The sequence below is a fragment of the Chelonia mydas genome, chromosome 1, assembly GCF_015237465.2.
Source record: "Chelonia mydas isolate rCheMyd1 chromosome 1, rCheMyd1.pri.v2, whole genome shotgun sequence".
In the NCBI taxonomy this organism is placed as follows: Eukaryota; Metazoa; Chordata; order Testudines; family Cheloniidae; genus Chelonia; species Chelonia mydas.
This window is the reverse complement of record NC_057849.1, coordinates 316,687,388-316,713,799: the sequence shown is the minus strand read 5'-3', so window position 1 is coordinate 316,713,799 and position 26,412 is coordinate 316,687,388. Positions and strand designations below refer to the sequence as shown.

The 26,412-nt window shown below is 41.6% G+C and overlaps 1 protein-coding gene across 7 annotated transcripts in view; it reads left to right on the top strand.

Moving 5' to 3' along the window:
* The window catches only part of TBC1D22A (TBC1 domain family member 22A), a 448,171-nt gene that overhangs the window by 255,274 nt on the left and 166,485 nt on the right, over positions 1-26,412 (top strand). For all 7 annotated transcript variants that reach the window (XM_037889077.2, XM_037889078.2, XM_037889080.2 and 4 more), the window contains one exon: positions 21,426-21,553. In XM_037889077.2, coding sequence (XP_037745005.2) covers positions 21,426-21,553 — 128 coding nt within the window. The remainder of the gene's footprint in view (positions 1-21,425; positions 21,554-26,412) is intronic.

Genomic DNA, 26,412 nt, shown 5'->3' with positions numbered 1-26,412 from the left:
AAATTCTCAGCCTGTTGCGTTGGGATTCACATATAATTTTCTATATGTTATATTGAGATACTTCTCTACAATTAGGCCAGGTCTATGCTAAAACATTTCCCAGTAGACATTTGTCAGTTATGGGTATGATTTTTTTCTTTTTTTACATTTCTATACCGGCAAAAGCCTAGTGTAGACACGGAAAAAGCACTCCCCTCCTCCCATATAAATTGTATCTAAACAAAACTATTTGCTGGTATATAGTTATACTGGAAAAACCTCCTAAGGTGTAGACGTCACCTTAGTTTACTCATTTGTTGATCACAGCTTTATTAGGTTTCAGAGTAACGGCCGTGTTAGTCTGTATTCGCAAAAAGAAAAGGAGTACTTGTGGCACCTTAGAGACTAACCAATTTATTTGAGCATAAGCTTTCTTGAGCTACAGCTCACTTCTTCGGATGCATGCTTTATTAGGTTATATTTCCTAAAGTTTTACAGCAATGCCAACTCCTTTTCTGTATATCAACACAGGCTGTTTGGGAAGTATTTACATAGTAATTGCAGAACCTGAAATGTCTGGGCGTTGTGGGGTTTGGGATATTTTTTATTTTGGAGATTTGTATAAAGAGAAGCTATCATTCCTTGCATACATCACTGTGTTTTAATCAGATTTCGCAGTTCTTATGGGCTTGGCTTTAATGTGCTGTGTGTTGCTGTTAGGTACAATGAAAAGGAGTATTTGTGGCACCTTAGAGACTAACAAATTTATTTGAGCATAAGCTTTCGTGAGCTATAGCTCACTTCATCGGATGCATTCAGTGGAAAATACAGTGGGGAGATTTATATACACCGAGAACATGAAACAATGGGTGTTATACACACTGTAAGGAGAGTGATCACTTAAGATGAGCTAATAGCAGCAGGGCGGTGGGGCGGGGGGAGGAAGACCTTTTGTAGTAATAATCAAGGTGGGCCATTACCAGCAGTTGACAAGAACGTATGAGGAACTGGGTGGGGGAATAAACATGGGGAAATAGTTTTACTTTGTGTAATGACCCGTCCACTCCATCTCTATTCAAGCCTAAGTTAATTGTATCCAGTTTGCAAATTAATTCCAATTCAGCAGTCTCTCGTTGGAGTCTGTTTTTGAAGTCTTTTTGTTGTAATATTGCGACTTTTAGGTCAGAGATCGAGTGACCAGAGAGATTGAAGTGTTCTCCGACTGGTTTATGAATGTTATAATTCTTGACATCTGATTTGTGTCCATTTATTCTTTTATGTAGAGACTGTCCAGTTTGACCAATGTACATGGCAGAGGGGCATTGCTGGCACATGATGGCATATATCACATTGGTGGATGTGCAGGTGAAGGAGCCTCTGACAGTGTGGCTGATGTGATTAGGCCCTATGATGGTGTCCCCTGAATAGATATGTGGGCACAGTTGGCAACGGGCTTTGTTCAAGGATAGGTTCCTGGGTTAGTGTTTTTGTTGTGTGATGTGTGGTTGCTGGTGAGTATTTGCTTCAGGTTGGGGGGCTGTCTGTAAGCAAGGACTGGCCTGTCTCCCAAGATCTATGAGAGTGATGGGTCGTCCTTCAGGATAGTCTGTAGATCCTTGATGATGCGTTGGAGAGGTTTTAGTTGGGGGCTGAAGGTGATGGCTAGTGGCATTCTCTTATTTTCTTTGTTGGGCCTGTCCTGTAGTAGGTCATTTCTGGGTACTCTTCTGGCTTGCTCCATAACCTCAGCCATGCAGAATGCAATGCCATGTGCCAGCATGCCCCTCTGCCATGTATATTGGTCAAACTGGGCAGTCTCTACGTAAATGAAAAAATGGAGAACACTTCAATCTCTCTGGTCACTCGATTACAGACCTAAAAGTCGCAATATTACAACAAAAAGACTTCAAAAACAGACTCCAACGAGAGACTGCTGAATTGGAATTAATTTGCAAACTGGATACAATTAACTTAGGCTTGAATAGAGACTGGGAGTGGACGGGTCATTACACAAAGTAAAACTATTTCCCCATGTTTATTCCTCTCCCCCACCCCCACCCCCGTTCCTCAGACGTTCTTGTCAACTGCTGGTAATCATAGAATCATGGAATAACAGAGTTGGAAGGGACCTCTGGAGGCCATCTAGTCCAACCCCCTGCCCAGAGCAGGACCAATCCCAACTAAATCATCCCAGCCAGGGCTTTGTCAAGCCTGACCTTAAAAACTTCTAAGGAAGGGGATTCCACCACCTCCCTAGGTAACGCATTCCAGTGTTTCACCACCCTCCTAGTGAAAAAGTTTTTCCTAATATCCAATCTAAACCTCCCCCACTGCAACTTGAGACCATTACTCCTTGTCCTGTCATCTGCTATTACTGAGAATAGTCTGGATCCATCCTCTTTGGATCCACCTTTCAGGTAGTTAAAAGCAGCTATCAAATCCCCCCTCATTCTTCTCTTCCGTAGACTAAACAATCCCAGTTCCCTCAGCCTCTCCTCATAACTCATGTGTTCCAGTCCCCTAATCATTTTTGTTGCCCTTCGCTGGATTTTCTCCAATTTCTCCACATCCTTCTTGTAGTGTGGGGCCCAAAACTGGACACAGTACTCCAGATGAGGCCTCACCAATGTCGAATAGAGGGGAACGATCACGTCCCTCGATCTGCTGGCAATGCCCCTACTTATACACCCCAAAATGCCATTGGCCTTCTTGGCAACAAGGGCACACTGTTGACTCATATCCAGCTTCTCATCCACTGTAACTCCTAGGTCCTTCTCTGCAGAACTGCTGCCTAGCCATTTGGTCCGTAGTCTGTAGCGGTGCATTGGATTCTTCCGTCCTAAGTGCAGGACTCTGCACTTGTCCTTGTTGAAACTTCTCAGATTTCTTTTAGCCCAATCCTCCAATTTGTCTAGGTCCCTCTGTATCCTATCCCTACCCTCCAGCGTATCTACCACTCCTCCCAGTTTAGTGTCATCCACAAACTTGCTGAGGGTGCAATCCACACCATCCTCCAGATCATTAATGAAGATATTGAACAAAACCGGCCCCAGGACCGACCTTTGGGGCACTTTGCTAGATACCGGCTGCCAACTAGACATGGAGCCATTGATCACTACCCGTTGAGCCCGACAATCTAGCCAACTTTCTACCCACCTTGTAGTGCATTCATCCAGCCCAGACTTCTTTAACTTGCTGACAAGAATACTGTGGGAGACCATGTCAAAAGCTTTGCTAAAGTCGAGGAATAACACGTCCACTGCTTTCCCTTCATCCACAGAACCAGTTATCTCATCATAGAAGGCAATTAGATTAGTCAGGCATGACTTGCCCTTGGTGAATCCATGCTGACTGTTCCTGATCGCTTTTGTCTAAGTGCTTCAGAATTGATTCCTTGAGGACATGCTCCATGATTTTTCCAGGGACTGAGGTGAGGCTGATCGGCGTGTAGTTCCCAGGATCCTCCTCCTTCCCTTTTTTAAAGATGGGCACTACATTAGCCTTTTTCCAGTCGTCCGGGACTTCCCCCGATCGCCATGAGTTTTCAAAGATAATGGCCAATGGCTCTGCAATCACAGCCGCCAGTTCCTTTAGCACTCTCGGATGCAATGCATCCGGCCCCATGGACTTGTGCACGTCCAGTTTTTCTAAATAGTCCCAAATCACTTCTTCCTTCACAGAGGGCTGGCCACCTCCTCCCCATGCTGTGCTGCCCAGTGCAGTAGTCTGGGAGCTGACCTTGTTCGTGAAGACAGAGGCAAAAAAAGCATTGAGTACGTTAGCTTTTTCCACATCCTCTGTCACTAGGTTGCCTCCCTCATTCAGTAAGGGGCCCACACTTTCCTTGGCTTTCTTCTTCTTGCCAACATACCTGAAGAAACCCTTCTTGTTACTCTTAACATCCCTCGCTAGCTGCAACTCCAGGTGTGATTTAGCCTTCCTGATTCCATTCCTACATGCCCGAGCAATATTTATGTACTCATCCCCTGGTCATTTGTCCAATCTTCCATTTCTTGTAAGCCTCTTCTTTGTGTTTAAGATCAGCAAGCATTTCACTGTTAAGCCAAGCTGATCGCCTGCCATATTTACTATTCTTTCTACACGTCGGGATGGTTTGTCCCTGCAACCTCAATAAGGATTCTTTAAAATACAGCCAGCTCTCCTGGACTCCTTTCACCCTCATGTTATTCTCCCAGGGGATCTTGCCCATCAGTTCCCTGAGGGAGTCAAAGTCTGCTTTTCTGAAGTCCAGGATCCGTATTCTGCTCTTTTCCTTTCTTCCTTGTGTCAGGATCCTGAACTCGACCATCTCATGGTCACTGCCTCCCAGGTTCTCATCCACTTTTGCTTCCTCTACTAATTCTTCCCGGTTTGTGAGCAGCAGGTCAAGAAGAGCTCCACCCCTAGTTGGTTCCTCCAGCACTTGCACCAGGAAATCGTCCCCTACAGTTTCCAAAAACTTCCTGGATTGTCTGTGCACTGCTGTATTGCTCTCCCAGCAGATATCAGGATGATTGAAGTCGCCCATGAGAACCAGGGCGTGCGATCTAGTAGCTTCTGCGACTTGCCGGAAGAAAGCCTTGTCCACCTCATCCCCCTGGTCCGGTGGTCTATAGCAGATGGTCTATAGCAGTAATGGCCCACCTTGATTATCACTACAAAAGGTTTTCTCCCCCCCAACCCACTGCTCTCCTGCTGTTATTAGCTCATCTTAAATGATCACTCTCCTTACAGTGTGTATGATAACACCCATTGTTTCATGTTCTCGGTGTATATAAATCTCCCCACTGTATTTTCCACTGAATGCTTCCGATGAAGTGAGCTGTAGCTCACGAAAGCTTATGCTGAAATAAAATTTGTTAGTCTCTAAGGTGCCACAAATACTCCTTTTCTTTTTGCGAATACAGACTAACACAGCTGCTACTCTGAAACCTGTTAGGTACAATTTTGCTCGAGAAGCAGATTTTTTTGTTTGTTTATTTAAATAATCTTCCAGCATCATAGGCCAGTGTTTTATTTTTTTCTGAATAAACTGCAATTTATGATTTAAGCTTTTGGAGCCAACCCAATAGAATAAAAATATCTGAACATTGCTAGTCATACATTTGTGAGTGGTCACAACCGGGATGCTGACTAGAGCTGGATAAAGGGCAAACAGCTCAAGAGAACTTACATCAAAACCAGGGATTCCTGGAACCTATCCATTTTTTGAGGAGCCAGATCGGATCTTGAGAAATTACACCACAACTGAACCAAAAGACTTTGTGGACTCTGCCCCTACACTGAGGACAAGCAGTTAGAATCATCAGAGGAGGAACACAAGGAGGGCAGTGAAGAGCTCTCTCTACAGAAAGCCAGCATTTCTTCAGGATTTAGGATCCTATGGGCAGCCAGGGAGGAAGCCAAACTGCAATTTGATTGTCAAGTTTGATATGCAAAGCAGCTCAGACAGGATTAGTACTTGGCAGGGGCCTTTCATTGTATCTTAGATTCTGAAGGAAGTACTGGAGAGCCAGTAACTGGAACCCTTTGCTCAGTATTGAACCAATGGCCTACGTTAATGAGAGGGGACACTATGCAAGAGATGCTGTCTTTCAGATGAGACTTAAACCTAAGATCCTGGCCCCAAGTGAATCTTCATCCTATTTGACTATTTGTAAGTTAGGACTATTGTGATAATTGGGCCTACACATTTACCCTAATTGTGAGAAAATTGTAAAAAGTATGTGAAAGTTCATCATATGTCACGATAACCTATGATAACAAATGTTGATGAGGAAAAGGTACAAGAGAGAGACTGAATGACTGCAAACAACAAAAAGGCCTACTGATATAACTCAAAGATTGTGTTATCATGCTTGATAAACAAAAAATGGTGTGAAACCAGAAATCAGTGAACCAAAATTGGTGTGTTGGAAACTAAGAACTCTGGATATCTCCATTGAGTCTTCCTCTCTTCTTGTAGGACTAGCCTCTCTTCTCTTCTTCCTTGCCCTCCCGTCTTCAGTTACTGCCTGCTGTGTGCCTTCTTTATTTTCTAACTCAGCAATTCTGTTCCCAAGCTTTACTTCTCCTTTACGAGCCAATCTTTTCCTCTGCCTGGTTCTCGTAGTCACTTGCTTCCATGGGCCACATTTCTTATCCAGCAGTCTCCCCTCAGAGTTCTTCAGTCCAGCTTGCATCTGCAAGTCTTTACTTGTTCCTTCAGCCTCCTTTTGCCTTCTTTCCATCATCTGCTCGAATCCCCTTCAAAACTCAACCAGACCTTTCACCTGCATCTCCAAGCCTCAGATCTTCTCTTCCATCCGCTCTGTCATGCAGCACTTCATACAAATGAAGCTCTTTTCAGGTACCTGCTCCATGATCATATACATCCCGCAGCTTCCATGTCATCTTCATTCTTTTCTATTGCTTGGGTCACTACCACTGCTACTTCTGCATCTGTCATAGCCTTTCCACCTAAAGTCCTGTCAAGGAAAAAGAAAACATAGATTACATTTCCCTGAAAGTAAAAAGCAGATTGTAGCAACGCGCCTACATTTAATTTTTAGATTTCTGCAAAGCGTTGGGGTCGAATTTACGGTGCCTGGATGAATGTCAGGTTTAATAGTAAAAGTATTTTCCTTTTAGCCATTCAGGTCATGTCTGCTGGTTAGCAACCCTCTTGGTTACTTTGTCTTCACACGCACAGTGTAATCCGTTTGGCATATGAGCTTTAGGCTTGAGCCTAACTTAGCAAAGAGTTAAACTCTACACAGTGTTATTGCTTGCTTAATGGGGCTGTGGGGGCCATGCCCTAGCCAGGTGCATGACTAAGTAGTGTGATTGAGATTCCTTGCGGCGAGATAAGAATCATGGTTTGATACCCAGTTTTTGTGCAAACTAGTTGGTAGAATCTTTCAACCTTAAGAGATTTTTTTATATTATCAAAATATTGTTCAAAGTATTGATCAAATATATATATATTTTTAAATCTTGTATTACATTCCTTTTCATCATCTCCTTGTCTGTAAATTATCCTAAGCCATGATTTCGAAAAGCATCCCTATTTAGGAGAGCGCTTAAATGCGTGAAAGGAATATAAGCACATGCTTTAAATTATGTGCTGTCCTGTATAGGGATAGATTTAAGTACATACATAAGTACTTTTCTGAATCAGAGCCTTAGTCCCTCATCCTACAAACACTTATGCACATGCTTAACTTTGAAGTCAATGAGGCTACTTGTGATACTAATGTTAAGCATGTATGAAAGTGTTTGCAGGATTGGGAACTTCAGTTGTAAGATCTTGGTGCAGGGACTGTTGCTTTTTTGTGTCTGTGTATGGCACCTAGCAAAAATTTGAGAGCACTGGCCCTATTTGAGGAAAGCATTTCAGCACAGATTTAAGTCCATTACTATTCAGGAAAGCACTTAATCATTTGCTTAATTTTATTTAGTTAAATTGATACAACTCTCTAGTCTTAACACACTTGTGTCCAACAGGCCTTATATTGACTTAGCTTAAATAAGGAATCAATGTTTCTAAACCGATTTAGTTAAAGAAGGCCTTAGTTTCCAATTGAGATCTGAAGATTTCCATTCAGTTTTTGCTTTAATACTGTATTACTAGAGACACTGTAGACAAAGCCACTATAGTCAATGGTATTGAACCCAAAAGCTTTATTTTGACTAGTGTTCCCAGCAGAGGAATGGTGGATGGAATTACTTTAGAAGTCCTAGGTAGCTGCTGTTCTTAAAAGATAGTAGAATATCTTTCCTGTGGCATTCTATTTAAGATGACTATGAATGATTACACTTGCTGTTAGAACAAATATCTATAAATAGTGAATGCACTGTGCATAAACATACATTTTTATATCAATTGTTCACCTTCCTACTATGTAGTATAAATCTATATCTGATTGTATTGGTATATTTTTTATTTCTAATTAAGAAGACCTCTTTCAGCAATGTTTTCAATCTGTGGATAGGTTTTAAGAAAATGCTGAAAAGTGTGTTAAACAAATATGCTCCTTATTTCTTCTGCATTTTGATGTAAGTACTATTATTTCTTGTGACTTTAGCATAATTTTATTATCATAAATTGATGTATAAGTATTTTATGAAAAATATTTTAAGTCAGAAAGATGACAATAATTACATCTGCATGCTCATTCATTACATGCACATACTTATTTCCAGTGAAATGGAAAATTTAAATGTAGGATTATTGTTATCCATATTACCTTTATCAGTGAAACAGCATCTGCTCACAGTTTCTTATAAAGTAGGAAGAATGAGTCTTTTCAGTTTATGCATTTGCTGTTCCGATCTATATAAATTGCAAGTAATGCTTAAAGTTTAGCGTATTTTTCAGTGTTTTTTAGAATGGAAGGCAACCGGCAAGAAATTCAGGACATTTATTAAAAACCGTAGTTGAAGTATCACAAGTGGCAGTTTATCGCTTTTCATTGCTTACGTCAAAGATTTCCTGTAAGCAGATGAGAATATGTGGCTACTATATGACGAGCAAAATCCCTGTCCAGTGTTCGAGTGAATGCCTCAATTAGACTGATTTTTTTTTTTGTATCTCACTGGATATAATGGCTTTATCTAATTGAAAATCTGCAATATATGTATCTGACAATGACCTTTTTTTACTGCAGTAAGTTAGCATTGTCTTACTTCAGTGATTTGAACTTGCTGCCAAATTTGCCTAGAGCAAGGACTGGCAAACAGTATTAATTCTTTACTTTGCTTGTGTAGCAGATGGTGGCCGAAAGGTGTTCAGGCCCCTAATCGTGCGGAAGATGAAAGGGCAAAGAATTCTGAAACTTGTACTCCTTCAAAGTTTTGACTCTTAAGTATAGAATGTCTTGTTCCACTTTCAAAAATATACTGTTTGTATTAGTACTTTCTTGCTATTTAAAGTTAAAGAGAACTGACTGTTCTTTCTTCAGCATGCACCTCTCCTAGGGCGACGTGTGATTGCCTAAGAGTTGAGAAGAGCATTCTAAAGTTGCATGCCACCATTGGAAGTTTAAGGTTTAAAAACAAAAACTCCACAAACTCATTCCAGATGCAACATTCTGTATTTTTTTCATAATGAATGGTACTTGCCTTTCCTCCCCAGTTTTCCCACCTCGGTCATTTTCTTCATTTATAATACTTGTGTACCTTGTAACAATATCTAGTTAATTGCATATACTTTTAAGCATAGCAATAAAATAAAACCATTTAAAGTGGATGAAAAAGTTCATCTCCTCAACACTACTGCAGCTTTAAGAAAAGACAGCTATTATCTCTGATCTTTTAAAAACTTCACTAATAATTTTAATATGCATCAGGAGTTAAAAATTAAAATGTATATAACAATTAAAATTGGAAGGTAAAAATTGAAAAATAGACAATTTTTTAATTTAAGTATATCTGGAAGGTGTGTTTTATCATGATTTTGTATTGTGATCTTTTTTCTGGATCCTTATTTTTTTTAAAATGTGCATTTATACAATAAATATTTATACTCCAAGGCAAAATTTGTGGAATTCTGAAGACGTTTAATTTAAGATTTTTAATCACTTTTTAAATTAGCTATGTATGAAAATAAACAATCATGTTAACACTACAATCTCCTGTTCTTTTAAATTATTTATTAAGGTCAGTTTATTTTGTATTCCCAAGTTTTCAGTGTGGTACAGATTTTTGTATTGTATGCAAGTTATTGGGAGCAAAACTGGAGGCATGGGAGGTGGACAGAGAAAGAGGTAAAGATAGTAAATGTGTGTCTCGCTACAATGATCAGTTGTGAAATAGTCAATCGTGTTGACAATTAAATTGTCTTATTTAAGTGTCAGCATTTCATTGCAAGGGACAGTTCAGATCTCTGAGCCATTGTGTAAGGCTATCTGCAGACTCTAACATGATACTGCTTTAGTTTACATGTTCAGTTCATGATTTCAAGGACTTTTCCCACAACCCTTAGGGCTAGAAACATATTTTTACATAGATAAGTAATTTTAAAAAAATCTCAAATGTAATTCTGGAGTACAATTCTGTGGCAAAGGGTGGATTATGCAGCAAATTCCACATCCATTGATTTGTGGAGTACATGATGGAGACTTGATATGTATTTTACATCAAAACTTTGATTCTCACTCTTGCATCCATGATTTTTTTTTAGCTTAATCTATAGAAAAACTCTAAAGATTAGTTAGAGAAATTGATTAATATTTTAAATGATTAAAGTTTAGAGAAATTGATTAATATTACAAAGTGGTGAGTGTATTCAATTCCTATTAAAATCAAAGGGTTTGTGTAAGTGGTTTTTGTGACTATAAATCCTCTGTTGTTGATGCAATAGTAAATAGTGCTAAAAATTTGCCTGCTACTGTTTGTGTTCATGCACATACTGTTACTCCATCTGTCTGTTTTACACTGCTGCATATCATTGTGGTATCTGAAAGTCTTACATGTAAAAATCATATATATAGTGAGGTAGTGGACTTCATGGAATCTGGCACTTCTTTCTTTTCAGGGTCAAAACTCTGCTTCTGGTAATGTTTTAGTTTTGTTTTTGTTTAGATTTTTATTAATTTCCTTTGTTGTCTTTTGTTTGGTAGGGCGTGACTCTTCCCAGGGATCTCCAGGGTTGTAAGGCACATTGCTACCACCTGCTCTTTAGCATGAGGGAGCTTTGTTTGTGCCTGCCATGGATCAGTTGCCCAACTCTACTGGCCATGGGCAACACAAGCATTCCCCTCTAGGCCACACATGCCCCACTGTTACTTTACAGTTAATGATTGGCACACCCCGACCCTTAAGCGCTCCAAGCATCTCCTTGGTGAGTTCAGCCCCTGGTCCACTGGACACTCATAATAATCCCAGATTCTCTGCTTCTAAAGGATCAGTACACCCCAGTTTATCAGTTCCACCTCATATTACCACTCCACTTAACGTGCAGATCTTAGATATGTTTATTGTGAAATGGGGTATAAGTTTATTTAGCAAAACAGAGAGATTCAAGTAGTAGCATGTAGAAGAATTGGAAACAAATGGTTACATATAAAATAAAATCCTAACACACATTTTAGAGTCTAGAGTTGATTAACAAGGTCTCTTATGTCCAATCAAGTATTGTTCTCCCAGAATCTTTTCAAGTGCTTTACAGCCATACTGGCTATGATCCTCCTTTCATGAGACAAGCTCTCTTTCGGCTTGCCTCCATATGTTTCCTTGAACCCCAATATATACTATAACAATCCTTTGTCTTTATTCATAAACAGGAACTCCCACCTCCCCCCGCCCTACCTGCTATTTGTTTCATGTTGTAAATTTCTTATCTTGTAGACTAGACAATCTTTCATTCCTGCCTTGGCTCTGTATGCAAATATGCATACATTGTGAGGCATCCAATGCACAAATGACCAGAAACGGAGATATGTGTCTGTTACCTCCTGCCTGAAGGGAACAATTCCAAAGTATGTTACCTCCTGGGGACCAGTCTTAAGGACATAATTTTTAGTATACGTGCTCTTATCCATACACACATTTCACAATGATTATTCTGACCAGTGGGCTACTCTTCAGAGAAGCTTAGGCTGCCACTGTATGGTGAACTATTAGGCATAATTGATCCAGGGATCCTGATACAATTTTATGCCCCCCCGTCCCCTGCCCTCTTCCTGTTGGCACTAACGGATCCCTGGATCACATATGGGTTTATGGGTAGAAGGAGGTGTGTCTGTTGTGAATCTCATTCTTATGTTAGAAAGGCTTTTTCGTAGAGGAAGATTTTGCAGCATTTCCTAAAAGTGGTCTGATTTGCCTGCTTTCCGGAAGTTTGTTCCATGTCCAATTCCTTTGACCAGGAATACTGTTGCCCCTAGGCCTGAGCAGTTAACTGATATTCAAGGCCTTGGTTGGTTGGTTGTATTGGGAGAAATTGATTAGGCATCTCAGGTATTCCTGTGGTGCCATCCTGTTATAAATAATGAATGCTTTTAGAATCCTAGAATATCAGGGTTGGAAGGGATCTCAGGAGGTCATCTAGTCCAACCCCCTGCTCAAAGCAGGACCAATCCCCAATTAAATCATCCCAGCCAGAGCTTTGTCAAGCCTGACCTTAAAAACTTCTAAGGAAGGAGATTCTACCACCTCCCTAGGTAACGCATTCCAGTGTTTCACCACCCTCCTAGTGAAAAAGTTTTTCCTAATATCCAACCTAAATCTCCCCCACTGCAACTTGAGACCATTACTCCTTGTCCTGTCGTCTTCTACCACTGAGAATAGTCTAGACCCATCCTCTTTGGAACCACCTCTCAGGTAGTTGAAAGCAGCTATCAAATCCCTCCTCATTCTTCTCTTCTGCAGACTAAACAATCCCAGTTCCCTCAGCCTCTCCTCATAAGTGTTCCAGACCCCTAATCATTTTTGTTGCCCTTCGCTGGACTCTCTCCAATTTCTCCACATCCTTCTTGTAGTGTGGGGCCCAAAACTGGACACAGTACTCCAGATGAGGCCTCACCAATGTCGAATAGAGGGGAACGATCACGTCCCTTGATCTGCTGGCTATGCCCCTACTTATACATCCCAAAATGCCATTGGCCTTCTTGGCAACAAGGGCACACTGTTGACTCATATCCAGCTTCTCGTCCACTGTCACCCCTAGGTCCTTTGCTGCAGAACTGCTGCCATCTCTCTGTCAGAAACATGGGCTGACTTCAGTACAGTTCTGCTACGTGGGGCTAACGTGGCATGCACAGTTCTCCGGTATTTCCAGAGCTTGAGGGAATACAGCTACAGTTGAGTTTGCGATAAGGAAGATGTGGATATGTTTGACCACAATAACAGGATACTGATAGACGTAGTCGGGGGAAAAATGCCATTTTACTGGTGGTGTTCGTGGAGAAGCTCCACATGGTGGAGCGCCATTTCTGGGCCCAAGAAATGAGCACTGATTGTTGGAATAGCATCTCAATGCAGGTTTGGGATGATGAGCAGTGGCTTCAGAACTTTTGGATGCAAATGGCCACATTCCTGGATCTGTGTCTTGCGCTTGTCCCAGCACTCTGGGTCAGGCACACCAAAATGAGAGGCTCATTGACAGTGGAAAAGCAAGTGGCAATCTCTCTCTGGAAACTTGCAATGCCAGATTGCTACTAGTTAGTGGGCAATCCTTTTGGAGTTGGAAAATCCACAGTGGGGGCCGTTGTGATACAAGTGTGCAGAGCCATTAAGTGTCTTCTGCTACACAGGACTGTGACTTTCAGTAATGTACAGGAAACAGAGGATTGATTTGCAGCAATGGGGTTTCTGAACTGTGGTGGGGTGAAGGATGGCACGCATATCCCTATTTTGGTGCCAACCCACCTGGCAACAGAGTACATCAACTGAATGGGCTACTTTTCTATTGTTATGCAAGCACTAGTGGATCATTGGAAATGCTTCACTAGTGGGCTGGTCAGGGAAGGTGCATGACTTTGTATTATTGAATTTCATCCCATTTCTGTTACTGCACTCTTCAAGGTCATCCAGTTTTTCCTGTACAATATTCTCATTCTCCTCTCTATTGACAATGCCTCCTAACTTTGTATTATCAGCAAATGTAATGAGCACACTCCTACTCCACTCCTACAGCTTGGTCTGTAGCTTTTCTCTACAAGATTTTTGCCTTTGCTTGGAATGCAAATTGCAAATAGTTTTTATATAGTTGATTTTTTAAATTAATTCTAAGCCTTCTCCGCATTTAAGTCCTTAAGCTCTTCAGTGCAGTTGTCTTCTTTTACTACTTCCATTAAGTCTGCCTTTTTGAAATAAAAAGCCATAGTTGAAGACCTGGTTTTGATTATCCTTCCATTTACTTTAAATTAAATCAGCTCCTGATTATTTGATCCAAAGTTATTTCCTTACTACTTAGCAACACCAAGTTAAAATTGCACGACCTCTTGATTTAGTGACGATTTGATGAAGAAAACTGTTGTCATCTTTTAGAACACAGGACTTTTCAAAAGCTGCCAGCAGGGATGCTGGTGGTGATAAAATGCCAGTGGTGATTCTGGGGGATCAAGCCTGCCCTTTGCTCCCCTGACTCAGGAAACTGTGGGCTGGACACCTCAGCAGTGCTCAGGGAAGATTTAGCTACTTGCTTTTGGTAGATTTAGCTACTTGCTTTTGGTAGCTTGAAGGCACATTCCACCACTTCCTTCTCTGGCTGCAGCCCTGCAAACCTGCCTTCCACTCATTAGCAACTGCCAGATAAAGAAAACTTTTTACTGGCAATCAAGGGGTTGCTAATAAGCGGAATCTACTTATGTGTTGCTATGGTTCTCCTTGTCCCTCAGCATGCAGTGGTGCGGGTAAGGATGTACACAGTGATGCCAGGTGGTATGATGGGGGCATGTAGGGAGCAGCAATTATGGAGTTCTCCAAGGGCTACAAGGCTGCTGAATATGAAATCTTTGAGCCTTCATGTCAACCATGATGTGAAGCATTTTTTTTTCTTGTCCTGGTGCATTTCCCAATGTGCCTCTCGCTCTCTCTATCCTTTTTGCCTCTCCTGAAGCAACCATTCTGAGGCTCTCTTTATGGTCGTGTTCTGATGGGCCTTCCAAGCCCTTTGATTACTGGACGAGGCAATGGTGGGTTGGAGAACCTCGCAGAACGCATCTTCCTGTGGTGAGGGGCACCCCTCAAGGCCAGCATGCCAGAAGCTGCTGATCAAAACAGACACACACCATTAGATTTACAGTCACAATGGAAAGGGAAGATAAGTCTGAAAAATTCCTTATTAGTACTAGAAAAACTCTTTATAAGAAATTCCTATTAACACCTTCCTACAGCTCTGCTCTGCAGCTCAAACCATGGTGAGTACAGCTTAGATCAGAAGAAAGGGCTTGTCATAAATATAAAGGGAAGGGTAACAACCTTCCTGTATACAGTACTATAAAATCCCTCCTTGCCAGAGGCACAATATCCTTTTACCTGTAAAGGGTTAAGAAGCTCAGATAGCCTCGCTGGCACCTGACCAATAAGGGGACAAGATACTTTCAAATCGGGGGACTGTGGGGGATAAGGCTTTTGTCTGTTTGTTCTGTGTGCTTGCCGGAGAGAGATCAAGAAAGCAAGCAATCCAACTCCATTCGAATTAGTAAGTACTAGCAAGGAAATGCGTTAGTTTACTTTTGTTTTGGCTTGTGATTTTCTCTGTGCTGAGAGGAAGGTGTATTCCTGGTTTTATTTTTGTAACTTTAAAGTTTTGCCCAGAGGGAAATCCTCTCTGTTTTAAATTTGATTGCCCTGTGAGATTAGCATCCCTTCTAGTTTTACAGAGGTGCTTCTTTTACCTTTTTCCTTCTAAAAAAGTTCTGTTTCTTTTAAGAGCCTGACTGATTTCTCTATTGTCCTCAGACCCAGGGGTTTGGGTCTGTGATCACTTTGTAACCAGTTGGTTAGGATATTATTCTCAAGCCTCCCCAGGAAAGAGTGTGTAAGGGCTTGGGAGAATAGGAACTCCAAGTGGTCCTTTCCCTGATTCTTTGTTCAATCACTTGGTGGTGGTAGCAAACAAAAGGTTTGTGCCTTGGGGAAGTTTTACCCTAAGCTGGTAGAAATACATTTAGGGGGTCTTTCCTGCGAGTCCCACATCTGTACCGTAGAGTTCAGAGTGGGGAGGGAACCCTGACAGAGGTATTCTGTGGCATGTTGCTATAAAGTCTAGGCCCCCATCCCTGGATATGGGTATAGGGAAATGGCAGAGAATACTGACGCTATTTTCATGGGCAGTGGTGATTTTGGCTGGTATCTCATACCTAAAGGTGACAAAGGCACAGACAACCCAGCTGCTACTGGCTTCCCACAGCTGCCCGGTCCCATATGTTGGTAGCTTGTTTACTGCAATGGTGCCAGCCCAACTCAAATGTTTGGGAGAAGATTGCAGAATATCCCCATCAAAGTTTAGTTGAGATATCTGAAAAGGATAAAAGGGACATTTCTATTCAGATATGCAGAGTACTCTGTAACACCCCCTTCTGCCCTTCCCCCCCTCCCAACCTCGCCCAATAAGAAAAAGAAATGAAATGAGGAGGCCGAGTCTATCTCTGTTCTACCTGTACCCAGACACAGGACATTGATCTACTGTAGGTTGTTACCGGACTGCCATACTACTCTTTTTGAAGGTATTCCCCAACATTTTACTTGATTATCTTATACCAGTAAAACAATGAAAAACAGATCCCTGTCTCTTAACTTGCAGGTAGGTTGAGGGCCATTTTTAAATGGGGAAGAAAAGTGAGGGAGAGGGAAAGATGTGGCTTGAGGGAAAGAAAAAGCAACAAAAACAAAAAATTGCAAGGAATAATTTGTGTACGCACTTACCTGAGCTTCCTTCCCCATCATCAGCGGGCATTATCTGAGCTCACCTGGCAGAACTGGCTTGAGTGCTGGAGAGTTTTAAACAGTTCCTGGCTCACAGCATGGTTTGAGTCCCCTGTTATATCCCCTCCCTTCTTCAACTCCTCCTCCTCTCTCTTCATGGCAGGGGCCCACTTCTGGGCTCCTCTGAGGTGTCCACAGTCATTTATGGGGTGCTGATGAGGTCACCACCAAGTATAGCATGCAGTTTGTTGTAAAAGGAGCAGGTTTGCATGGCAGCATCAGATTTCTTGTTGCCCTCCCTAGTCTTGTAGTATGCCTGGCATAGCTTCTTCACTTTCATGCTTCTTATCTCTCTCTTGCCCCTTTGCCAGCATTACCCATGTGATCTGCTTGTAGATGTCGATGTTCCTATGGATGGTCCATAGCTCTGCTTGCACAGCATCTTCTCCCCACAGGCCAAGGAGATCCAATACTACTTTCCTGCTCCAGGCAGGAGCATGTTTAGTAGTTCTCCATGTGCTTTGGGTTGGGCAGTCAACTGCACACAACAAAGGTGAGCACTTAAGTGTGCTCGCCAAAATGAGCAATCAGGAAAGGGCATTTCAGAAACTTGCAAGGATTTTAAAGGTGGCATGGATTGCTTCAGGACTCTGTGACCCCTGGGCAGTGGAGTGCAAAATTCTGATCAGAGCAGTCACTGTCATAGGGATGTGGGCATTGGAGGATGGTTAGGTTTGACACAACTAGTGCAATGGCTACACTTCCTCTGTGTTGACCTTAGTTAGGTCAACAGTGGTCAGCGTCACTCATGGAGGTGGTGGTACTGTGTTGCTGTAATGAGCCGCTTACATTGATGGGCGACAAATTTTAATATAAACACATGCAACACTTGGTCCAGGCAAATATACCTAATTTCATAGCGTAGACTAAGTCTTAGTCACTGTCCCAGCCACTCAAAAACCAGGTACTGGGGCCAAAGCACCAGGGCTTATTAGGGGATTGGGCAGTTGTATGGCCTCCTCTGCCTACTGCTGCTGCCTTGTTTTATAAACAAAGCCTATTTGAATTTAACCCCTTTTATCATCAGGGATTAAAGTCTCAGTTGTTAATGGCTCATCCAATTTTGAAAGCTGTAAAGGCACACATAGAGCATTACATAGGTAGTTATATACCTCTCAAAAATGAGTGGGAAGTAGGTAGTGCTGTGAATCAAGGCATGCAAATAGTCTCACAAAAATGTGGTATTTCTGCACACCCTTGTGAGGTATAAAGTGATAAAAATAACCTGGGGAAAAATTGCTCTGAAATCTCTGAGGATTTACTTTCTCCTCTGCTGGCTTTGTTCTCTAGCGCAGCTTGCTGGGGTGTCATGTCATAGTGGGTGAACATCCCTAATATCTGAAAGAATTAAAATGTTTTAAGTTTTTAAAAGAATATATGTTGAACCCCCCATTTATCATGGCATATGTGAACAATTAGTACATGTAGGTTAAAGGTGATTATAATTTGGCACACATCATTAAGTAAGTATAGTACAAACCTGTTTAAACTGAACACCAGTAAACATGAATGAGATGTTATTCCTTGGGTTTGTGCTGTATGCATGTGGACATCCTGTGATCTTCATTATGCTCCACACTAGGGACCAACATTGGAAAGCAAATTCTCTTGTGTAGAGAGGGCTCTGCTATGCTGGTTAGCAAAAATTCAGAGATTTCAGATGCTCTTCCAAAGCCTTTAGCTAACTGGGTTATCTTTTATTTTTAGTCTTTGCTGCCTTAAACCTATAGATTCTATGTTTCCTTACACTGTACTGTATTCTCTTACTGCTGTTGTATTAATGTCTTTCTGGTTATTCCTGAGAAGAGCTAAATCAAAAAATAAAAGGGACGATAAGCATCTAGTCCCACTGTATTATCAGTTACTATGCCTCTATGAACATGGATTAGAGGAAAGGACCTTTGAGACTCGGTGGCAAGATTCCACAAGAATACATTGATCCATAGGAATACTGTAGCTTGCCCATTTTTGGCCTTACAGAAAAGTTTTAAGTGAACATAAGACCAAAAAAACCAGATATAGTGTCCTGTTAGAAGATTCAGTATGTCAACACTGCAGGAGCCATAAATATAATGGAACATACCATAATTTATAACCTGTTCTTCAAAAAGATGAGTGTTTCATTAGCTTGAGACCTTCTATTCTCAAGAAGGTGTCTCCCTTTGTTACCCTTTTGATGTAGATCTACAATGGCAAACTGTGCTTAATATACATAAGTCACGATATGTCAGGTCCATGAGCTATAGGGGAACCCATGTGGCTAATTGTCTCAGCCTCCAAACAATAAACTTGGCAATGTAGGAACATGATTTCTTTCCTTAAAAACAAAAAAGTGGTTGGAAATGTTGTGCTTTAGTGTGAGCAATACTAAAATCACTCACCCAAAACCATTTGTTTTGATTGTTTGTATTTATTTGTTTAACTGAACAAAATTAAGGCCAGTCAAGCTGTACCCATCAAAATATGTTCAGAATAGCTCCTAAACATCATTCTGTTTCCCTACATGCACGTTAATATTGGGGGTAAATTGATGTTTTGAGATTGTTAGCTTACAAAGTACATACTTAACATTTATTGCAAAGGGCCTATGACCCTGGTGCTTCATAGTACTCCTAGTTTTTCAGTCATTAGAGAATTCTAGAACAGTGTTTCTTAACCTTTTTGATACCAGGGACCAGCATGCTGCCTTCCTAAACTGTGTCAGGGAGATCTCAGGGACCAGCACCGGTCCACCGTCGTTGAGAAACACTGTTGTAACAGACAGTTTGCCATGCACTCTTTCAATTTTTGTCCTAGGTTCCTTTTATGAAAAATACTAATATTTCTCAGCATCCTTGCTATAATGATTTTTATTAATTTTTGTTTGTTATCAAATCATTATTGGAAACCCATTGTTCTAAGTGCTTTACATGTGATCCCTCTCCTAAAGAGTTTAAGAAATAAGTGTGTATAATGATTAGGCAGTCCTAGTCACTTTATACTGAATTATTAAAACAATTGAAGTACTTTGAAAATCACTGGCATTACTCCAGATCTGTATTACCATGAATGAGACAGCAGCATTTGGATTATATTTAAAGATCCAATTTGGTCATGGAGGTCACGGATTCCGTGACTTAGATGTACATCCATGATATCTTCAGCCCACTGCAGCGGCAGGGCTGTGAGAGCTGTCAACCCCCGCCCAGGGCTAGAGCAACCCCCAGGGCCATGTCAGTGGCTGCCAGGGCCAGGTCAGCCTTTGGAGACCACCAGAATAGCCCCCGGGGCTGGAGCAGTGGCTGGAGCAGCTGCCCAGGGCTGGTTGAACCCCGGAGGCTGCCAGAGCAGCGGACTGGGTCATCCACCCAGGGCTGGCAATCAGCTCCCGCTGCAGGAGCAGCGGCTGGGACTGGAGCCATGGCCAGAGCTGCAATGCCTCAGTGTAGGAGTAGTATTTTATATTTGTACTATAAGAGTTAATGTATGTCTTGATTTCATCCTGCTAGCCCTCACCATTTGAATAGCAGAAAGGAATGACCCTCTGGGACGATGAGATTGTGTTTTCCCATATGCATTACAATTAGGACCTGTTATAAAGTTTAGTTAATAAGAGACAGGATTTTTTATTGTGTCTATGTTAATTAGATTAAAGGAATGTTGAAGGCCTGAGCACAATGTAAACTGTTTTTGACCACAAGATTTAGTCAAGTTTAATTTCTCTCTTCTCTGTGAGAGACTGTGTGAATGAGGAATGCATGCATCAGGAAAAGACAAGGTGTGAAAGCCATTGTTATAGCCAGATGGTCAGGGAAGGAGGAGTGAAGAGACTTAACACCACCAGAAAATCATCAATGCCCTTCCATAATGAAGGAAGGGCAGACTGATGACCCTGAGGGGAAGGCTGTCACCCCTAAAGACAATTGATTAAATCAAAACCAGGACAGAATGACCCTCTCAAGGGTGTTTTGAAATGTTAACACCAATCAAAGAGTAACTGGTCAGAAACTGACACAGCAAAATCCATAGACTTCAGCCGAGAAAAAAGACTATTAGAACAGGGTGCTTGGCCATGAGACTTTGGGTTAGTCTTGCCACACTCCAGGAGCATCGGATCGCGACCAACAGAGCCCTGCTCCCTTCTGCGAGCAATCTGGCTGGCCACTAGATTGATCCAGACTCTGGACTGGTAACTATAAACATCAAGTTTCAGAGTAACAGCCGTGTTAGTCTGTATTCGTAAAAAGAAAAGGAGTACTTGTGGCACCTTAGAGACTAACCAGTTTATTTGAGCATGAGCTTTCGTGAGCTACAGCTCACTTCATCGGATGCATCCGATGAAGTGAGCTGTAGCTCACGAAAGCTCATGCTCAAATAAACTGGTTAGTCTCTAAGGTGCCACAAGTACTCCTTTTCTTTTTATAAACATCAACTGGCAGGACTGTGTTCATGGGGTGTGTGTGTGTGTGTGTGTGTGTGTGTGTGTGTGTGTGTGTGTGTGTGTGTGTGTGTGTGTGTGTGTGTGTGTGTGAGAGAGAGAGAGAGAGAGATTGAAAAGCACATGCTAACTGTTGTATTTACAATAAACACGGCATTTTGCCTTATCCCTCTTATAAGATCCTATTGGTATTATTTTATTAGTGTAACAGCAGGAAAGTATCAGGGCTGGAGCAGTGACCGGCAGTCATCCCCCAGTGGGGCTCCAAGTGTTAGTCATCTCCCCACCCTCCAGGGTCTTTTTAGTAAAAGTCAAGGACAGGTTGTGGGATTCCATGTATTTTTGTTTATTGCCTGTGACCTGTCCATGACTTTTACTAAAAGTACCCATGACAAAATATTAACTTTATAGTTGTGTAAACCACCTAGGGACAGTAAACTAAATGCAAGATAAGTTTGGCTGTACCTCTCTCCATTTTGTTCATTTTCTCTTAACTGTAACAGTTTCTGTGAATTGTTTTTATATAATGTTTTATTTTTAGACTGTTTATTTGATAATTATAGCTGCAGACAAGGTTCTAAATAAGTGATAAATGTTTCTTTGTTTTGTCTTCCAGAACAAGTACACAGACATTTAGATCAACATGAGGTGAAATACTTACAATTTGCTTTCCGTTGGATGAATAACTTGCTGATGAGAGAAGTTCCCCTGAGGTGCACCATAAGGCTATGGGACACATACCAGGTGAGCACTTGCTTTATGGTTGCATACTTCCAATTAGTGATGTAGGATGATCATTCTGAGGTGCTCTCCTTTTATGTAAATGTACCTTTCCCTGTTTTTCAGTATGGGACAATGAATGTAAATTTGCCTCATTGCTGTACACAGTACATAAAATGAATATATAGCTTTCCCATCCACTGGTATTGAAAATTAGATTATCTGGTTTGATTGAATACTTCACCTCAGACTTGCTGCTTTATTCTAACATAATTGTAACATAATCTACAAATTGTTGGTCTTTTATTGCCAGAAGTTAAGGTAAAATGAGAAACATTTTATTTTAGCTGGCTAACATATGTCAAGGCTGAATCCCCACTCTGTCACTTAAAATTAATACTTGCCACTCCAGGCTTGTATTAAATTCCCAAGGTTACAGGCTTTCTCTGACCTTGGCTTGGTAAACGCTGCCACCGCCCAAATACAAAAAATCCCCTTGGACCCAGGAAGGAGCACTTGGGAATTCTTCTCTGTGGGGTACCCTGAAGCCCTTTCACCCCTCTCTGGGGAAGAGCAGAGAAAGGAAACAAAGGAAATTAGCTGTTGCCACCAGCTAATAAAACAGCATATGCACAAACCTCTTAGGACACCAAAAATCCAATCCTGTTCTTAAAAAAGGTAAATTTTATTAAAAACAAAAAAGGAGGAAAATACATCTGGAACTTAAGCTTTTGCTAAATTTTAAAAGAGCTATTGCAAAAAAATTAAGCACCCAAAATAGCTTTCTTGGGGGTTCAGCTTAAAGTTTACAAGCAAACAAAAGCATCTGGGGTTAGCACAGAGGAGATCCACAAGCCAAAATAAAGAAATAAACCTGATCGCGTTATCTAAACATTACCTAGTCAAATGATTCCTTCTAGGTATGGGAGATAATTTTTCATACCTGGTTCAAACCTTACACAGCATTCCTGCTTATAGCATTGCTGCTCTGTGTCCCTGCAGCCCAGAGAGAACAACAGACAAAGGGAAAGGGTTTTTTTCCCAATTTTAAAAAGTTCTATCCTTCCCATTGGCTCTTTTGGTCAGGTGCTCACTTTTTTTTCTTTACCTGGGGGACTTTTTAACTCTTTACAGGTAAAACAAGTAGAGAAAAGTTACCAAGAGGGATTTTAAACTAACTGGCTGGCTCAGTGTCCATCAAAGGGAGCTACCCCCCACTTTATTTATTACAGCATATTATACGGAATCAGTATTACCTGCTGGGTAAAGCAGGAAGCGGGGATAAGGACCTCTGGATTCTGTTGTATTCTATTTATGAAAATGCTTACTATTTATTATTTTGTACATTTGGGGCATATCACTTAATTTCTCTCTCCCTCAATATACTCATCAGAAAAATATTTAGATTTATTTGTCTGAGCGAAATGTTGAGAGATTTGGCTACTGTTTTTAAAGTACTTAGATCCTCAGATGAAATGCACTATAGAAGTATTAATTTACTAGTTAAGTACAGGCTTGATCATTTATACCACTCTGATTTGAAAGGGTCACATTTTGCTTGAATTACTGTTTACCCGTAAGTAAAGGTGGTGACACATTATGTGCAACATTGGTAGGCAAGTTCTTTAACTATGATGGGTTCTCACTTTTAGTCAAGCTGTTCTGAGCACAGGATTTGGGTAAGCTGAAGATAGACTTCCCCTATTCTTAGCCTCCTGAGACCTGCCTCCTTTCAAGAGAGCAGCCTCTCTAATTTATGATCAGCTCTAACTGCCCCAACGGGCTGTTTTTTCAGCTGAAAATATCCCATAGGAAAGAGCATATCCCTTTTTGCTGGGGAAATTCCCTGGTTGTTAGTTATGTCCCTTTTGCACTGAGAGCGCAACATAAAAGGCATCACTACCTGCGAGTGAATCAGGCTCTGTTTTAAGCTTTATTCTAGTAACTTCTGTAGGATAATATAATTGAAGATTAATAATTACCACAATAGTTAAAGTAAACCTGAATGTGTAAATAAGGGCTGCAGAGACAATGAATTATAGGTTTTGTTGGAGTAGTGTTATATGGTGTAGCTGTTGCTGTCATTGGAAACACTCGGTGTTCCTTTTGAGATTCTGCAGATTCCTGCAGCTTCTGTATGATCCATTTCTGCAGAAAGCCATATTTTGTGATGCAGATTTCCTTGCTGTGCCTACAATATCTTTTAAAATCTTCAAGTCCTTTCAGTTAAAGACGTTTATTTTTCAGCAGTTGCCTCTCCTTGGGCAGTATTATAAGGGTGAATAACAAAACTATACAAAATAATATGCAGTTTGAGGAATGACAGTTGTCTCATAAGGTGTGTATAGTGGCTTATCATTGTTTATGTAATGAGTATTTTTGTTAGTGTTGTAAAAATTTATTGACGTGTAAGTCTCCCTCGCAGATTTGGAAGTTATGCTCTCTGTATATAAGGTTTATGAGAAATGCTTACGTAAAGTGTGTGTCACAAACTGGCAGCCAGAATTCACTGTGGCTGATGTCTGTGACCAGACTGTTCACTAAGGGGTTGGAAACTATGTTGACCTCTTGGACCATCTGCTTTAAGTTGACTTTCCTGGAGAACCGAATATTTCAAGCTTGGTAGCATCTACCTGAGCTTCATCTGCCTCGGTAACATATGCCGTCTTGATATTTGCTGCTTTTCTTGGATGAGTCGAATACTAAGGAGGAAAAAAAAAAGTCTGAAGTGATGAGTACCACTTCTTGAAACACTTGCTGTCTTCCTGCCTTTAAAAACAAGCACAGGTGTCATCATAATTTTCAGTGCTCAGATCTACATCCATTCGATGCATGCTGTAGTGTCAACACCTCTTCATGCCTCTTTGTCATTGAGGAGGGTATCATGATTTATAAGAGAAAAAGTGGAAGATGTAGAATTAAAATGCTAAACTAGCAATATGTTTCACTCTACGTAGCATAGATTAGTAAGTGTTGATGAAAATATAGTGCGCAGATTGGATGTTTTTCTAAAGGACATATCTAATTCAAACAGGATACATTAATACAGGGAAGTCCCATGGCCTGTGTTATGCAGCAGGTCATACTAGATGAACACGGTGGCTCATTCTATGAATGTATCTATGAATAATCTATCTTAGATTTTACAGTATCAAGCACAGTCTTGCCAGTATCTGACTTTCTGTCTAACTTAATTCAGATTTAATCAGCTGTGTGAAGTAGGTCATTGCATACATGCTCCAAAATTATTGTCAGTAAGCCAGGTATATGAGAATAAAGTTTTGCAATGGTTCACAAATTCCCCATAACAAAATGCATAGGTGTTCTGTAACTGTGCTTTGATAAATCTGTAAAAATATGGTACTGTCTTTACAGCAGAACTTTACAAACACAAAAATACATTTTGAAAAAGAAAACTGCTGCTTGACAACAACTTTTAACTTTAATTCCTACTAAAACAAGATAATTAGAAGCACTGTGCAGCTTGTACACACAACAAGGTGTGTGGTGAGGGCTTCTTAATTTTAAAGATTTAGTTTGGTTTATTCTTTCCTTAATTTGGATTGTACTTTAACAAGAGGAAATTCAACTTTCTTTGGATTGGCCTGTTTTTTTATGTGAGAACGAATGTCTTTGATTAGCTACAGTGTTCCTTTCAAAGGTTAATTTTTTTCCCAAATTGCTAAATTACTCTCAGGACACCGAAGTTTTAAGTCTTTAGAACTGAATTATGTGAACTTTGTTGGAATCAGATGTAAAAAATTGCACAGTCAGAAACTGTAATACAAGACCTCAGTTTTATCTTTTACTTACAAGAGGTAGATAAAGAATTATTGGGGCCCTGGGCACAGAGAACTTTTGGGCCCCCCAAACCCTCCCTTGCCACGGGGCCCCACTCCCTGCTCTTCCCCTTTCCGCAACAACTGCCCCCTGGTCAAGCCAGAAGCTGGAGTTGGGCCATGGTAAGATCCGCCCAGGGAAAACGGAGCCATCGGCAAACTTGTATCTTGGTGCCTCTGGCCACTATGGGCTCCCCAGCCCCAAGGGCCCCGCTGCCTCCCCACAGTGCTTAATTTATATTAAAAGAAGAGCTGGGGCTCAACCCTAGCAAGCCCCGGCACAAATTAAGCACTGGCTGGGTGGCTAGATAGTGGCAGCTGCTGGCTGGGTGCCTAGGTCTGAAGGCATTGCCACCAACACCAGCAGCAGAGAAATAAGGGTGGCATGGTATATGATGTATTGCCACCCTTACTTTGTGCTGCACCATGCCACCTTTGCCACCCTAACTCCTGCACTCCTCTTCTGTGCCCACATGGGGAAACTGCTCCATGGATCCAGGTCAGCAGGCAAGCTGGTTGTGCACCCCCAAGAGGACTGGGCGGGGGGAAATGAGGAGCAATGTCAGGGCTTCTTGCATCCAGGTCACTTTCTCGACCTGGGCTGTATAAGGGGAGGACAGGAGAGCAACAGTTCCTGATGCTCATGTCACATCACAGCCCAGTGGTGGAATGCATGGAGCACTTGGTGTTGCTTCTTGTCCCCCACTTACAGCTACCTAGGGGGGAATGGAGGAATGTTGGCGGGGTAGGAGGGGCGAGCAATATCTGTGTGTCACCACTCACCTTCCCCGTTTCTCCCCCATGCATAGTCACTGCAAGTTTGTGGTTCTCCCCTGCCAGCTGGCAGCTCACAACTCTGCACTGTGCCCCCCTAACCACGGCGCCTTGGGCGGTCACCCAGGTGGCTTGCCCCATAGGCCAGCCCTGAGGAGCCACCCAAGGATCTTGGGCCACTGTGTGGAGCCCTGGACGATGGGCCCATGGGCCAGGGGCTGCTCTTGGACCCCCACACAGGGCAGGTGGAGGTTCCTGGTTTCCCCACAG